The 18,174-nt window shown below is 41.8% G+C and overlaps 1 protein-coding gene across 1 annotated transcript in view; it reads right to left on the bottom strand.

Annotated features, from left to right (window-relative positions):
• The window catches only part of rab3c.L (RAB3C, member RAS oncogene family L homeolog), a 67,774-nt gene that overhangs the window by 46,510 nt on the left and 3,090 nt on the right, over positions 1–18,174 (bottom strand). Inside the window, exon 2 of the mRNA XM_018265935.2 lies at positions 12,356–12,583. Within this exon, the coding sequence (XP_018121424.1) occupies positions 12,356–12,583 (228 nt within the window). The remainder of the gene's footprint in view (positions 1–12,355; positions 12,584–18,174) is intronic.

An 18,174-nucleotide genomic window follows, 5' to 3' on the forward strand; every position in this document is an offset into this window, starting at 1 on the left:
TTAAAGCCTACCCTACAGTGATATTGGTAGGTACATCTGCCACATTATACAGTGGCGTAACTTCAGTGACTAATCACTCAGGTCAGGTCAAGTCAGACTGTTTTTGTTTGTTGGACCGGAGCAGGCATTGATTACCTACAGGTCTCTGGCGTTTCTACCTCGTGCCTCGTGAATGATACATGATACAAGTGACAGATGCTACTCTTTGCACTAAATTCCTGCATGAATTTGTACCTTACGCCATTAATGAGCCCTCAAGGCTTGCTGATTTGCTGAAGGTACAATCTTTTAATTGATGTTGCTATCAATAAGTTAAGTATATCAATAATTAAACATGGATACAGAATAATACTTTTTTATGTGCTTAGTTCTGTGTAAGCATATAAATAATTTCCTGCATCGTATTTTTATATGAGCCATATGGCAATAACTTCCTGTTCCATCCATGAAGTAACTGTAGTTTGACTCTACTACTACTACTACTGCTGCTACTACAGGTACTGGACCTGTTTCCAAAGTTCTCGGCACCTGGGGTTTTCCAGATATGGATCGTTCTGTAGTTTGGATCTTCATACCTTAAGTCTACTCGAAAAGCATGTAAACATTAAGGGTTTTTTTTTACTAAAACTCGAATTTATCTCAGTTTGTTATTGTAACAAAGTCGACCAAACTCCCACCCCTGAAATGAAATAATTTATCAATAATTCTTTTAGAAACAGTAGGAGTGAAAAAAACGTTGCGACTAAATCGAGTGTCTATTTGAATCATATGATTGACGATCCGCAAAATTCAGCTTCATCGCATTGTTGCTACGACAACACGACTTTATCGTATTATCGGACGAAAACCCTCGACTTTATCGTATTTTCCAGCTCGGATCACGATGTCAAGAAACAACTTCAGGTAAATCTGCCATTGACTTCTACATAACCTCGACAGGTTTGAGATGGAGTATTTTTTTATTTTTAGCAACTTATAATTATATAATTGGGGTATAATAAATATCTAAAAATTCTAAAAAAATTTATTTGAAAAATTCAAGTTTTCCCCTTTAAAACCTCAATTAGATAAATTCCAGGTTCAATAAATAGGCCCATAAATAAACCCAATATGCTGTTTTTGCTTCCAATAAGGATTAATTATATCTTAGTTTGGATCAAGTACAAGGTTCTGTTGTATTATTATGGAGAAAGGGAAAATTTTTAAAAATTTTTTTGGATTTTTTGGATAAAGTAGAGTTTATGGGAGATGGCCTTTCTGTAATTCGGAGCTTTCTGGATAATGGGTTTGCAGATAACAGATCCCATACCTGCACAGCTAATTTAATTTACATAGATGGGATCTATAATCAGGAATACTTGGGATAAGGGGATATCCAGATAAGGGGTATTTTCCTATTGTAGAGACCATTCCTAAAGGCTACTGGAACAAATAAAAAGAACTATGAGATTGCATTGCAATCTGCTTGGATTCCTGCCAGCTTATTAACATCATGAAATGTAGGTAGGGGCCATTTATGTCCACAAGTACAGTGAGCAAAGTGCAATTCCTATGTTTTTTTTTCTACAATGCAGAGTTTCTCCCAGAATTCCAGCAATGCCATTGCTAGGGGGTGTTTTTCTAACGCAATTGCACTGCACCTGATGTGTCGGATTTGTTAAAATGAATGCAACTGCATGCATACTTTGTGGAAATCCAGCCAGGACTGGGCCTTTTTCAGTAGGATTCGGAATCGGCCGAATCCTTGTGCCTAGCTGAACCAAATCCCAATTTGCATATGCAAATTAGGGGCAGGAAGGGAAATCATGTGACTTGTTGTCACAAAACAAGGAAGTAAAAAGTGTTTTTCAAGTTTTTCCTTTCCCACCCCTTACTTGCATATTCACATTAGGATTCAGTTTGGTATTCGGCCGAATCTTTCACGAAGGATTCGGGGATTCGGTGGAATCCCAAAATAGTGGAGTTGTTGCATCCCTAGTCTTATATAAATTGTTCAGTGTAAAAATAAAAACAGGGTAAATAGATAGGCTGTGCAAAATAAAAAATGTTTCTAATTTAGTTAGTTAGCCAAAAATGTAATGTAGAAAGTCTGGAGTGATTTGATGTATAACAAGTCAGTCAGAACACTACTTCCTGCTTTTCAGCTCTCTTGGTTTACACTGACTGGTTAACCTAGCTACCAGACAGTAACCAATCAGAGACTTGAGGGGGGGCCACATGGGTCATATCTGTTGCTTTTGAATCTGAGCTGAATGCTGAGGATCAATTGCAAACTCACTGAACAGAAATGTACCATGTGGCCCCAATTCAAGTCGCTAGCTCAGACTTATAGAGCTGAAAAGCAGGAAGTTGGATTCTGGCTGTTTTATTACATCTGTTCACTCCAGCCTTTATACATTACATTTTTGGCTAATTAACTATATTAGAAACATTTTTTATTTTGCACAACCAGTTTTTATTTTCACACTGAACTATTCCTTTAATATTACAGAAAAAGGCAAAAATTAAGCGTTGCTTGTTTAAATACGATATTGTTACAAAATGACACCACTGTATTTTGGAGTTTTCTGGATCTTGATGAATATGTGCTACGTGCAATGAACTCCTATAAACAGCTGCCAAAACTGCATGAGAATAAGAGAATAATGGGAGCAGAAAGAGGCAATGCTTTCTATATAAACGTTGCAGACTGGGATGTTATTGCCAGCAGCCTGTTTATTATAGTGCTGCAAATAAAAAAGGAACCGCTAGTCGCTGTTCAAATGGAAAAATGATAGTGTAGCACGGAGGAACATTAAAATGAAAAGCTATTGGGATGCACATGATGGTTTTCTCCAACAAAAAAGGTTACATGTTTATTTACAGCCAGAAATGAAAGATACGGCAGATATAAAGAATCCCGGCAGGTCTCGCAGTCTGCAAAACAAAGCTTTATGAGTCGTGGAGAGATTCTTTTTATTTATCATAGAAAAAAAGCAGAAATAATCATCCGTATATCATCTTCGGCAACAGAGTAAAGCCTAAAGTTCTGCCAGTGATTTAAACCACTGTCGACCTGCCACAACCGAGTAAAGTTAATGGGACTGATTCGGGTGAAAAAGAAAAAAAATGTAAACTGTTGTGAAAAAGGTAACACTTTTTATGCCTGAGATTTATACTGTATTTAAAATTTTACATTACATAGCATTGTACCATTGCTTTAAATTGGAGGTATAAATTGTATTTTAACAAAATGTTAAGCCCAGCTAAAAAAAACAGTCTTTAGTGTAAGGTCTTTTGTTTAGTAAATGAGTTTTAGTGTTCCTGCAAACAGCATTCAGCTACGCACTTCAAATATCCTCTTTTTTTTCTTCTAACTTACCTTTGTTACTTACTTTGTATGTTGTTTAAGAATGCTTTTGAATTCATTTAACTGATGCCATGCCTTAATGGTTCACCTTTAAGTTAACATTTAGTAGGTTATAGAATGGCTAATTCTAAGCAACTTTTCAATTGCCCTTCATTTTTCGAGTTTTTGAATTATTTGCATTCTTGCATTAATTTTTTCCAGCTTTCAAATGGAGGGTCACTGACCCCATCTAAAAAAACAAATTCTCTGTAAGGCTGCAAATGTATTGTTATTGCTACTTTTTATTACTCATCTTTCTATTAGGGCCCTCTCCTTTTCATATTCCAGTTTTTTATTCAGATCAGTGCATGGTTTATATGGTAATATAGACCCTAGCAACCAGATGGCTGAAATTGCAAACTGGAGAGCTGCTGAATGAAAAGGTATATAACTCACAAACCACAAATAATCAAAACCAATTGCAAATTGGATAACCCTTTCTAAATCATACTAATAGTTAATTCAAAGGTGAACATCCCCTTTAATGGCTTTATCTCTTATATGTGAAAACTTATAAAAATACAGTACAAAAAAAAATACAGTAGCAGGTCGGGCAGGTTTGGGTCTTTTATAGCACGTGGCTGAGATGTTAGCCCATCCCTATTCCTGGGGGATTACTGTATATACTAACATCTGCCCAAACACTTCTGGTGATGTCAGAGAGGGACGGGTGCAAGTATATAAGTAATAATATCTTGCGAGAGAGAGGGTGGATTAGGATTAGGCACGACGAGACTACTTTTTGTTGACCTGAATATCACTAATATACAGCATCAACTGTCAACATGCATTTCAGTCAACTGGATACAGAAAATGAAGTTAGTGAAACAAGGAGCCTTGTTAGGTTGCTCAGAAAATGACATTAGTGAGCAGAGAAGAGTCATCTAGCTCTGGTCAGTTCTAAGTGCTGAAGAATAAAGCAGCAATTCCTCCTTAGAACATGAGAGCACATCCCGGGAAACTAGGACATATCTACGTGCCTAGTGTTTAATGTATTCGTTTCTATGTTATGCCAAATTATTCAGGGAGCTTTAGTTGCCCTTTTAACCACAGATTACAAATGGCAAGATATATCAATCATGACCAGAGCTCCATTATATATGGCAAGTAATATAAGACACAGTAACAAGGTCCCTCGGCTCTGGAGTTTAAAAAAGAACATTCCTAGTGCCTCTCATTTCTGAGCTGAAGCAGGTCCTTGACTCTGAGGCCTCTTTAACTCCGACACCAATACACTGCTGGAAACACTTCCCTAATGGATGGGATCAATCCTTATTATGTGTCTTTCTATATCGGAGATAAGATGCTGTTGAAATTCCCTAATAGTCTTTGACTGTTAGAGGTATGCTGAGAGAGTGTAGTATAAGAACAACTATATGACTAGCACATTGTCCTTGATGTACCTTAAATGTGTTCTTCAGTGCCCCAGCTGTGCAACCTGAACTTATTTTCAAGCTATAAATAACATTAATACCAAGCAATTTGGTACATTGCCTTATAAAACGAAAGCACACCCTTTCTCCCAGCATCCTGCACACAGCTACAGCTATAAACTGCCATCTACACACAGGGGCTATACTGCTAAGTGGTTAATTAGACTGGTGACCAACAATACTCATCTAATGCTCACGTAAAACAACATAACACTTTTACATTAAACAATTTTACATAAAACTATCGATGAGCGCCTGACAAGCTGTCCCTCTCCAACCCAACAGCCGGCAACAACAAATAGTTTAGCACTGGAAATCATGGGTAAGTCTCCCTTTGTTTTTTTTACCCAGTATGCAGTGTTTTCTCCCATAATCCCAAGGGCTGCAAGTCACCATGTTTTTTTACCCAGTATGCAGTGTATTCTCCCATAATTTCAAGTGCTGCAAATCGCCATGTTTTCCCATAATTCCAAGGGCTGCAAATCGCCATGTTTTTTACCCAGTATGCAGTGTATTCTCCCATAATCCCAAGGGCTGCAAATCGCCATGTTTTTTACCCAGTATGCAGTGTCTTCTCCCATAATTCCAAGGACTGCAAATCACCATCTTTTTCACCCAGTTTGCAGTGCATTCTCCCATAATCTCAAGGGCTGCACATCGCCATGTTTTTTACCCAGTATGCAGTGTATTCTCCCATAATTCCATGTTATTGCAGCTGTGAGGAGTTGTGATTGGTGCAATTACACTCAATGCATCAGATGGCATCTATTCAGACACTTGAAATTGAAAAGATGCCTGCTCCCAATTTCTTAGGCTCTGGTTACGGCTACAGTGGGAACACTGGAGCTACGACAGTAGAAACAAAACAGTCTGTCTCGCACACCCTGGCCTTCCGGACTGGGAACTCCCTGGAGCACAGTGAAAGAGGGATCCGTTACCTCTAAATCAACATGGAGATTTGAGAAATACACCGGCACACGAGGATACTGCTTGCAGGCCAAGCCCTTGCTGTTTATTGCGTAATGCAAGTTTCGGGAAAACCCCTTTCCTGTCCTTACACATGGCAGTGGGCAATAAGGGTTAAATCCCCCTGACGTAGGAAGGCACAGGAAATAGAATAAAAGCACTTCCGGGTCCCCACCAGCGCCCATCTCAATTCTCCTGTCGAAAGACTACCCCCATACCAGAGGAGCTACTCTCTCTCCTTCTGAAGCACCTGGGGCCGAGGTTCTCACCTTGTGAGTGTCCCAGGGGAAGCCGGCGGGCTTCAGGCCTTTTGTTGCCTACGGCGCAATAAGTCGCAATGCTGCCGCGGGAGGTAGCGCATGCGTGATAAGACGCCGAGCGCCCATCTTTACTATGGCGCTACTAAACACGGCGAAAACTCGCACACGCGAAAACACGCCGAGCGCCCATCTCCAATATGGCGCCTACGGAACGCGGCGAAAACACGCATGCGCATTGGCGCACAACTTAAAGGCGCGCGCCGGATCGCAGGTAAGCACAGATTGGTGTTTTTTCTCAGCAAGCTGCAAACCATACCAGAGGAGGAGGTCTTTTCAGAATACCAAAACCTCTGCTGTGCCCCTGTACTCATCGTCCAGCCCAGGTGTAAGTCAAGCTGGCTAACTAAAAACGCAGGAGCATTCCTACTATATATATATACATTATATATCTTACAAGATTACCTTTACTATCTTGCAGACTGTCTATTATGAGCAGACGCTCAGGCTCCAGGGGGTAAGTGCACCAAAGAGAGTCTTTTGTACAAAGGGATAGCAAAAGAAGGTGAGTAATTCTTGTAATATTTTTTCCAGAAGTCCCTCTCCAAGAGAAGAATCTCAAAGGAGAAAGACTCCCAGGAATGACTGTATGGCCTGCGGAGATGCAGCTCTACATGATAAAAGATTATGTGAAAGATGCCTACAGGAAGCAGCAGGCCCTTCTCCTGACTTACACAACCTTAAAGATTGGATGCAGAGCACCATCAAAGAATCCATGGATGACATGGTCAATCAAGTCACTGAGAGGGTCTTGAATAACATAGGAGACAAATACAAACCAGCCTCCTCTACAGCGGGTAGCAGTAGCAGACCCCACAAAAGAAGGGAGCCCCCAAGCTACTCCAGCGTCTCCGAAGGGGAGCTATCGCAGTCTGAAGAAGAAGAACAAGAAGACATAGGTTCCTTCAACCTAGATTACCTGGATCCCCTGATCAAAGCCATGCGATCAGCACTAGATCTTGATACTACCGAGGACACCCCTAAACATGACAGAATGTTTAAGTCGATAGCCAAAAAAGGTGCAAAATTCCCTTTACACAGAGTAATCAAAGATACCATCATGGAAGAATGGAAAACACCAGACAAAAAAGTAGGAACCTCCAGAAGAATCAAAAAACTGTACCCCTTCGAGGAAAACGACTTCAAATTCTGGTATACTGCCCCAAAAGTCGACGCAGCCATAACCAGAGTAGCAAGGCGCACTACTCTTCCTGTGGACGAAGGGGTATCATTGAAGGATGCTATGGAGAGGAGACAAGACGTGACCCTTAAAAAGTCCTACTTAATAAATGGGACATCCAATCAAGCCTCAGTAGCGATTACCACAATAGCAAGAGCCAACCAAATCTGGATAGAAGACCTGGAACAATCCATCAAGAATGGAACTGAGAATGAATACACTACAGAGGCTTCCATGGACCTGGTCAAATTTTCTGCCAAAGCCATGGGGCTTAGCGTGGCAGCCCGCAGAGCTCTCTGGTTACGCCACTGGCATGCCGATCCCCAGAGCAAGCACAATCTCTGCTCACTTCCCTTCGAAGGGTCCCTACTATTCGGGGAAAAACTTGATAATATTATATCTAAGGCATCAGCAGGGAAATCTGCTTTCCTCCCACAGGACAAAAGGGAAAAGAAACCCTTACGGAAGCCTTTCCAGGATGCCAAACAATATAGACCAGGCAAACCCTCCTTCAAGCAACCCTGGAGGTCCAGAGGCCAGGGTCAACCCTGGACCAGAAGAAAGGATTTCAAATCCGATAAGAAGTCTGCATGAAGGTGCGCGAGCCCCCCTGTCTTGCCTTGGAGGAAGACTAAAACTATTCAAGACAGTGTGGGCTCAAAACATATCGGATTCTTGGGTACTGAAGATTCTCAGCGAAGGTTACAAGTTAGACCTCCACACCTATCCAACAAGTACCTTCGTATCCTCAGAGAAACCCAGATCCCTGGAAGCAGTAAACAACCTAAAGAGCATACTATCAGACCTGTTACTCAGAGGAATAATCTCAGAGGTTCCCCAACCAGACCTATTCAAAGGCATTTATTCGCACCTCTTCCTGAAAAGAAAGAAGAACGGAACCTTCAGGGTCATACTCAACCTCAGACACTTAAACAAATTTCTCAAAACAAAGAACTTGAAGATAGAGACTCTAAGATCTATATGTCAACTCATCAACCATGGGGACTGGATGGCAAAAATAGACATCCAGGATGCCTATCTACACATCCCAATTCTAGAAACACACAAAAAATTCCTGAGGTTCTTCATACTGGGCAAACACTATGAATATCAAACCCTCCCATTCGGTCTTGCATCTGCCCCAAGGGTCTTCACAAAGATTCTAGCACCTATGATAGCCTTCCTGAGACTGAAAGGTATCCAAGTCTTTGCATATCTCGACGACATGCTTATAAAGGCACCATCAAGAATTATACTCCAACAACATATAAAGATTGTCCTGAATACCCTGGGGGAATGGGGATGGATTGTCAACAAAGGGAAATCCAACCTACAGCCTACACAAGAAATCTTATTCCTAGGAGTCCTCATCAACTCCAGAAAACTTCAAGTGAGACTCTCAGAGGAAAGAGTCTCAGACATAATCCACCAAGTACAACAGCTATCTCTCCACCCCATCACTACGGCAAGGATATGCCAACAAGTCTTGGGAAAACTCACGTCTACTATAGACTCTGTAAAATGGGCCAGAATCCATACGAGACCTCTCCAAGAAGAGTTCCTCAACCAATGGGACAGGAACCACGAGAGAGACTCCCAGCTGATACACATCTCTCCCACCACAATATCCCAAATATCCTGGTGGCTCAAGAAAAGTAACCTGGAAACTCCAGTATCTTTAGCCTCCCAGAAATGGGAAATCGTCACGACGGACGCAAGCCACAAGGGCTGGGGAGCCCACTACAAACTAATCCAGATTCAGGGGAAATGGACTCAGTCAGAGAGCAAAAGATCCTCCAATTGGAGAGAACTGAGGGCAGTCCTTTCAGCCATACATCATCTCCAAAAGCACTTAAAGAACAAATCCATACTGATCAAATCAGACAATCTTACAACAGTAAGTTACATAAACAATCAGGGAGGAACCAGGTCCAGGCAGCTGTCCTCCTTGACCACAGCTATTTTCGAATGGGCACAAAAGAACGTAACAACCATCAAAGCTTCCTACATCCCAGGTCCCTCAAACTCCTTAGCGGACCACCTCAGCAGGAAGTTTCCAGCAATTGGAGAATGGGAACTGAACCAGGAGGTGTACAACTCAATCCGCAAGAAATGGGGCCACATGACCATCGACCTAATGGCGACCTTCCAGAACAAAAAGAACAAAGTGTTCTGCTCCTGGCAGAGGGACCCCAGAGCAACATACTGGGATGCGTTCTCCTTCCAATGGAACTTCCGCCTAGCATACATCTTTCCTCCAATATCAATGATAGCAAGAACTATCAAGAAAATTCAGGAGGACAAAGCACATGTAATCCTCATCACACCATGGTGGCCAAGGAGACCTTGGTTCCCTCTCCTCTTCCACCTATCCCACAAGAAGCCATTCCGACTACCAGTAACTCCAAGCCTGCTCCACCAGGGAGCCACACTACACCCAGATCCCGGAAATTGGGCCCTGACTGCTTGGAACCTGAAAGGATAAAGCTGAGGGGAATGGGTCTCTCCGACGAAGCCATCAAGACCCTTACAGCATCTAGGAAAATTTCCACATCCACCAAATACTACAAGATCTGGGAAAAATTCTCAAGCTGGGGCTCGGAAAAGTACGGAGCCTCCTTCTCCATATCCGAAATTTCCATCATAGAATTCCTACAATCAGGGGTAGAGGCTAACCTTAGCTCCTCCACCTTGAAAGGCCAGATATCTGCCATTTCTGCTTATACAGATAACCAATGGGCCTCCCTCCCTCTGATTAAAAAATTCTTTAAGGCCCTTGCCAGAATCCGACCTCAAGTCAGAGACGTTGTCCCCCCATGGGACCTTTCTCTAGTTCTGGACGCCTTGACCAAGGCACCATTCGAACCTATAGAGGATATCCCTCTAAAGACCCTCACCCTAAAAACTGTGTTCCTACTGGCCATCTCCTCAGCCAAAAGAGTCGGTGAACTCCATGCTCTCTCCGCTAAGGAGAATAAGATAATCTTCCTCCACGACAAAGTCATCCTGAAAACCCAGGACAACTTCATCCCTAAGGTAGTATCCAAATTTCACATGTCCCAGGACATAGTACTTCCAACCTTCTTCGACAATCCACAAAACGAAGAAGAAAACAGACTCCACCACTTAGACGTCACTAGATGTCTCAAAGTCTACCTTCAGAGAGTATCAAGCTTCAGGAAGTCAGACAACCTCCTTCTTATCCATGGAGGCCCCAGGAAAGGCCATGAAGCCTCCAAAAAAGCTATCTCCCTATGGATCAGAGAATGCATCCAAACGGCATATTCCTCTCAGACAGTACCTGGGCCACCCTCCTTAAGAGCACACTCGACCAGAGGGATAGCGGCTTCCTGGGCTCTCCATGCCCAAGTATCTGCAGATGACATATGCAGAGTAGCCACCTGGAAAAACCTCCACACCTTTTCCAAACACTACTGCTTTGACATTTTTTCTAACAATATAGCTGAATTTGGGCGCAGTGTCCTTTCAGCAGCTACAATAAAAGCTCCTAATTAAGCCCTCCCTATGTGTTTTGCTTTTGTACATCCCTTATTGCCCACTGCCATGTGTAAGGACAGGAAAGCAGAAAATCTATACATACTTACCGTGATTTTCTTTTCCTGGACTGGAACATGGCAGTGGGCAGGGGTTCCCTCCCTAATTGGGGGTATTATCTCCAGTCATTGAGATGGGCGCGGGTGGGGACCCGGAAGTGCTTTTATTCTATTTCCTGTGCCTTCCTACGTCAGGGGGATTTAACCCTTATTGCCCACTGCCATGTTCCAGTCCAGGAAAAGAAAATCACAGTAAGTATGTATAGATTTTCTGCTTTGTCAAGCATACAGATCAAATGTGCACTAAGTATTTAAAACATTATCAATTAGCATATTAAGTGAGAGTACACACAGGTGCAGGTAATTGATTCATTAAAAATATCCCATTTGTGAAGACCAGTCGGTATCCATCTAAGGACCTTAGTAACCGTAGTGATCTAGATAATCTGCATGTTGAAATTCTTCAGGGACAGCTATTCCCCAATTTGCCTGTATAGGGTAAAGTAGCAACTTTGTTGCAAATGTTTTCTACTCTAATTCAATTTTCAGGTTGTTACCTTAAGGAAATACAATAGACTCCTATTTTTCATCATTTTTGATACCTTGTTGGACAATTTTGGGCATTTAAGTATCACAGCATTTATTGAAACTGGAAATTTCAGATACACTTTTTTATATATGGACATTTCACCACGGTTGCTAAGGTCCTTAGATGGATACCGACTGGTCTTCACAACTGGGATATTTTTAATTAATCAATTACCTGCACCTGTGTGTACGCTCACTTAATATGTTAATTGATGTTGTTTTAAATACATGGTGCACATTTGATCTGTATGCTTGACTAAAGGGTTCTCCCCGAAATGTTGCATCAAGCAATAAACAGCAAGGGCTTGCCCTACCAGCAGTATCCGTAAGTGCCGGTGTATTTCTCAAAACACTGGAGCTACCGCCATCTTAGAGGTGGTGGTAGTTCCAAGATTACTCTGCATGAACAGACAGGCAGGGGCAATTGCAAAGAGTAGTTTTGTATGCAAGTACCTTTAGTGTCACTTTGCACAATTATTGCAGCAATTTTAGCATTACTTCAACTGCTCTTTGGGCCATAAATTAACCCTATAGACACCATCTGCAAATGAAATACACATAAAGATCTGCTTGTAAGATCTGTTGTGCCAAATCAATGGGTTCCTTGGGCCAACAATCAGATCAGATCTTTGCAGAACTGATGACCAAATAATGTAGAGTTTTGACCCAGTCCAACGTTATTTGAACCAGATCAGAACCAGACCAGGTGATCATTTTCGTCTCATACACAGCCAAAGGGTGGCATATTTGCCAATGTCTGTTCATTGATGGGCATCTTAATTCTCCAAGAGACTTTTGAGTTGAGTTCTCAATGGAATAACAATGAGCACTGTTTTAGGGACATTGGAGAATATTACATGATATATGTAGTCTTAGCACAATTCATGCTTCAGTATACAAATATATATCTTGCAAGGGAGGAATCTTACCCAGATTTGGAGTTTAATTCTTTTCTCATTTTTGAAGACAGTTTTGACCTTGAAATCAATACCGACGGTGCTCACGAAGGCAGAAGTAAAGGAGTCGTCAGCATAGCGAAACAAGAAGGATGTTTTCCCAACGCTGCTGTTGCCAATAATCAGCAGCTTGAACATATAATCAAAGTTCTGATCAGACGTGTCTTTTTGTCCATATCGGGCATCTTGTACGGACGCCATCTACAACAAGCAGAAAAAGAAGATCTGATCGAATCTGTAACATGAACATGAGCTGCTTAGCAAGTGCAATCTAAGTAGTGATATTCTATGATCAGTGAATACTGCAACGGATAATATCCTAGAGCTGTACATTTCCCACATACTTACCCATATATGTGCCATCAAATGTCTTAAGGCCACAACATATGATAGTTAATAAACAGAAGTTTTGGGGGGGGGGGGCATAACAACATCTTGGAAAACTCAGTCCGACTGTCCTAAGCCATGCTGTCAGGCTTAGTACAGGACCCGGCATGAAGGCAATTGTTTTTTGTACCCATTCTAGATGCTCCAACAAGCATATTAGAAAAAGGCCACCCCTGGTTTATATATACCTATAGGTCAGGGCTGTCCAACTGGCGGCCTGTGACCCCCCTTGTGTGGCCCCCCCACGTGAAAGTCTACCTGCTGTGTCTGCTTAACACGTAAGGTGGGCCATGTGGGGTCAGTATGTATCCAATTTTTAACATGAATTTGAATAAATAATTTATTTTTACTATTGAAAAGCTTTGGGACATATATCTTTTGATATTAATTGCTTTGCTGTGTCTGCTTACCATGTGAAAGCTTTAAAAGGTATCAATACATTGATTAACTGGCCCATGCATTGTTTAAACCTCAAAAACAAACTGTAATTCTCTGTATTGTTCCCACATGTAATCCCCCTGCATTGTTCACACCTGTGACACCTCTATTGTTCACACCCTAAAGCCCTGTACTGTTCACACCTGATACCCAGGCTGAAACTGCCCACATTGTTCACATCTTATTCAAAATGCTAACGGGGCACCAGCAATTTGTCCCTGTATGTAGTACATCTTAGAGTGGTCTCCTACTCTGTTCTGCCTTCCCTATGCTCCCTGTGTGTGCTATGCTCTGGCTGCCCTATGCTCCCTGTGTGTGCCATACTCTGCCTGCTCTATGCTCCTTGTGTGCCATACTCTGCCTGCCCTATGCTCTCTGTGTGTGCCATACTCTGCCTGCCCTATGCTCCGTGTGTGTGTCATACTTTGCCTGTTCTATGCTCCCTGTATGTGCTTTACGCTGCCTGCTCTATGCTCCCTGTGTGTATCATACTCTGCCTGCCCTATGCTCCCTGTGTGTGCCATACTCTGTCTGTGCCATACTTTGCCAGTGTTTGCCATACTCTGCCTTCCTTGTGCTCCATGTTAGCATTTGAAATTTATTGTTAGGGGCCCCTAAGGTGTGGAGGTATATGTATTTAAGGGAATGTCTTAATATGACTTTTTCACATAAGAGTGATATCTCTGCAGTGAGCACCAACCATTTGGTTTTTTGGTGTGCTATTAATGTGGACATGGGGTAACATGGGTGTGGTCTAAAAACAGGGAGTGGATAACACTGGCTTCCATTATTGGCCCTCCACCATGTAGACCAGAAAAATTCCGGCCCTCTGTACCACAGAAGTTGGACAGCACTACTATAGGTCATTTTGGTATGAGATGTATGAAAGAGACAAATGCTGAACCCCAAAGCGAGTCTTGAATCCATGAAGACTGATAACCTCTGCTTTCTATTAATCTTATCCAACAAACTGAAATTATCCATTGTCGTTCTTTCTTCCATAAAGGACAAAGTGCCCTGCTATCTTCTTACTTGCAGAGCTTGAGGCAGCACCTCCCTGGCAGAAAAAGATTCAGAAACACAAAGGAGGTGGCATTGGGATTTGAATAGTACCCAGAATAGCAGCAAGTAATAAGATGTCCCTGTAAGGTTTTATATTTACCAAATTGAGCTCTTGGAAGGTATTTAGCCAGAATGATGTGGGCCAGGGTGAAGCCTGGTTATAAAAAGCATATATGCAGAGAGATTTGGGATGAAATGTGAAAAAAGTTGGGGCAACATTCTGGAATATTTTACAGTGAATTAATGCAGGAGCATCCAGCTCACACAATGTGCACACAAGAAATAAGGGTTGTAAATATATCCATTTGAAAACAATAAGACTTAGTAATAAGAAAATAAAAATACAATAAGATACTATGTAATGGGAAGAAGTAATAGATTTCATATAGGAGCAATGGAGAAGGGTTACCGTCAAAGCTGCCCCCTTTGCCCAAGATACTCAATCTCCAATAGGCTGTATTACTATGCCAACCTTGAGATTAGACAGGGCACTGCTCTCAGCTTAATTTAGAACTGGTTGGGGGCTGATGCCCTGGTGGACCTTACAATCAATACGAATAATGGGGCCAGGTAGGCGCAGGCCAGAGAAATTCCAAATTTATCTGAGCTGTTTCTCCGGCTGCCTCTTCCTACCTTTGACTCCCACCTGCTATGACGAGTAAGCTCTTCCCTATCTAGCAACGCCTCTGCACCTACATAGAAAATACTAAAGCCCTGTGTACTGAATTATTCTGCGTTTGCTCTTGCCTGGACAATCTAGATATAATAATAGAGGTGGTTTGGGGGAATGCCCCAAGTCAATCGATAAATGAATGATAGCTATACCTAGAGGAGTATAGTTATACACAGCTGTAAGCATCACTTGAAATGCCAGGCACTTTTCTAGATTAAAATCAAAGAACTGCACCCACCCTGTCTTTACAACTTTATACAAACACTTATCCATCTGGCAGTCCATATGCTCACATAAATAACTGTCAATCACACAGGGGGAGGATCTAAAATCAATGACACTTTTCACAAAAAAGCCAATGAGAAAGCTGATCCCTGAATGTACTGAGTCTACTGATTCTGAATATACCGAGCCTGCTGATTCCAAATGTACTGAACCTGCTGATCCCTGAATGTACTAAGTCCGTTGATCCCTAAATGTACGGAATCTGCTGATTCCTGGATGTACTGAGCCAGCAGATTCCGGAATGTACCAAACCTGCTGATCCCTGAATGTACTGAGTCAACCCACTCTTAATACCATGGTGCAGGGACCCTTCCTCACAAATCATATGAATCATATGAATGAATCATAGAAAGAGAAGGGTCCAGACACCCTGCAAAAAAACTGGCAGATAAATGCAGCTACAACACTTAACAACTAGCAGTTTGGCCATTGCCTTTCAGCACAGAGCATCCCAGTTCCACACACTGTAAGGCAATACAGAGTATTATATGTCAGTACTGACCATAATGTATCAGTGCAGAGTATTCCAGCTGTACCATGCCATAATACTGTTATAACATTAACCTTTTATACAGAGGATGCCAGTACAGTGTTTGGTTCCATACAGAAAATTCTGTCACACAGTACTGGACCAGTCTGATTGCGTGCAGAGCTTTCCACCGTGCAGAGCATTGTGTAAAAGTCCCGCTACAGAGACAAACTGTGCACAAGTCCATCCGATGGCCTTGTCAATTCTAAGAGCCCCATAAGCTCTAGCAGAGAGTCTGCCAATTGCCAGATATTTTACTATTTCTGTCAAAGGTGGCTGGTGGTCATGAAGAGTGCCCAGTTGGTGCCATCTAATGTGCCTGGTATGAGAAACAGGACTTTCCAAAGGCTTGGGGGACTCATATGTTTTGTTCAGTCCAATTGGCATCAGTTCAGACTACTGTGAGGCAGTGTGGCACATTAAGTAAAAGTGTATTGTATGATATTTTGGCATGTGTCACCCATTGGCAAGTACAGAAAGCTCTGTCACTTATCATCATTGTGTTTTCTAAAGGCACTGTATCTGACACAAAGAACATGGTGAGTTACTGATACTATAGTGCAGGACAGTGGCGTAAAAATTGTATATGAATTAGGGCCTCATGGGGTCCCTATACCTCCTGGGCCCCCCTGCAGCCTCAGGGTCTGCTTTGTCTGTAGTTATGCCCCTGGTACAGAATATGTCAGCATAGTTACTGCTCCAATATCAAACATTTACTTCTTCTCCCAACCTTGGGGAAATAACTAAAGGGACAACTGTGACTATGTGCCCAAGCACTAACACTATCATCATCGTCATTATTATTTATAAAATGGCACAACGGGGGTTGCAGAAAGAAAAAGGAGGATAAGAGGATTACACTCACAAAACCTGCAAGCAAAATGAATGGGAAACCACTAAAGGGCAGATTCATCAAAATGTTTAGAGCTTAATAAATAAAAACTCAGCCAACCTTCTATCCATTCCTATGGGATTTTTAGAATTGTATTTGTCAATGGGTGAAAGTTAGAACTCACCATTTGATGAATACGGTTCTAAAAATCCCATAGGAATGAATAGAACGTTTATTTATAAAGCTCTAAACTCACATTTTGATAAATCTGCACCGCGTCGGTGGGTGCAGATATGAGAAAGTCCAGGCATTTGCACCCATATAGCTCTAACATGAACATCCGTCAGTCTTTGCTAATCTTCTGCTGTAGATATATCCAGGAGACTGTCTAAACCCAAGTTTGCTCAACTTTCTCATGTTCTCATTGGGTTGTCCCTATCACTGGTAAAAACCCACTAACAGATCAATGTGCAAAGCACAAGCACCATAAACCATGGGTGCAATCTAGAGCATGTGTATAGTCAGAAACAGCAGAAAGCAACACCTGGCTCCTAGACACAGGGAATAAGTGAGGGTTGTGAGGCTGGGAGACCCACTAATGGGCAAGGAAGGAGTTTAGATAGGGCAGAAATGGCATTTGTTCAGGGACCACCCATATCAAATGAGATCATGGGGAAGGACAGATGTAGACAAAATAACTGTTAAATATTGCCACTTCATGGATCTCTAACCTTCTGGTGTATGGCAGTTGCTGAGCTGTAACTCTTAGCAACCATGGGTTGCTGGGAGTTTCAGTTTAATAACTAAATTCTACCCCTACTGAACATATTACAGGAAACTATTTCTACTTTGAATTTAGGGGGGGGGGTTGCTGAATTTATAAATATATAGGGGAAGTTAAGATGAGATGTATAGGGCAAGATGCAGGGAGATTTTTAGTCCGTAGGAAAATGATCCCCGCTATAATGAAGGCTTTATGTTTCATTTATTTTTAATTTAACACTGTCCGACCTTTCCTTAACCAAGCAACGTGGCACATCCATTCATGCAAATATGCAAAGAAGAAAAGCTCTGTCGACATACGGTCCATAGTATATATATATATATAAAAACATGCAGCTGTCTGCAAAGATTACTGTTTAATCTATATCATGTACAATGAGAAAGGGTTATATTCAGGCCTCATCAGAATTGCAAGACCCTCACATGAAGGCTTTCAGTTGTCACAATATGACAACACCCACACGAGGTATAAACTGAAGATGACAAATACATACAGAGAGGGGCCATTTTATATATACGGTATATATATATATATATATATATATATATATATATATATATATATAGTGGAAGGAGAACCAGCACACACTGTAATCATTTAAAGTGAAGTCTTTATTTGCACAACGTGTTACATGTCAATCCGACGTTTCGGTCCCTCATGGGGACCTTTTTCCTTGAAAAAGGTCCCCATGAGGGACCGAAACGTCGGATTGACATGTAACACGTTGTGCAAATAAAGACTTCACTTTAAATGATTACAGTGTGTGCTGGTTCTCCTTCCACTATCTATAATTTTGATCGTG

This window comes from Xenopus laevis, chromosome 1L (genome assembly GCF_017654675.1).
Source record: "Xenopus laevis strain J_2021 chromosome 1L, Xenopus_laevis_v10.1, whole genome shotgun sequence".
Lineage (NCBI taxonomy): Eukaryota > Metazoa > Chordata > Amphibia > Anura > Pipidae > Xenopus > Xenopus laevis.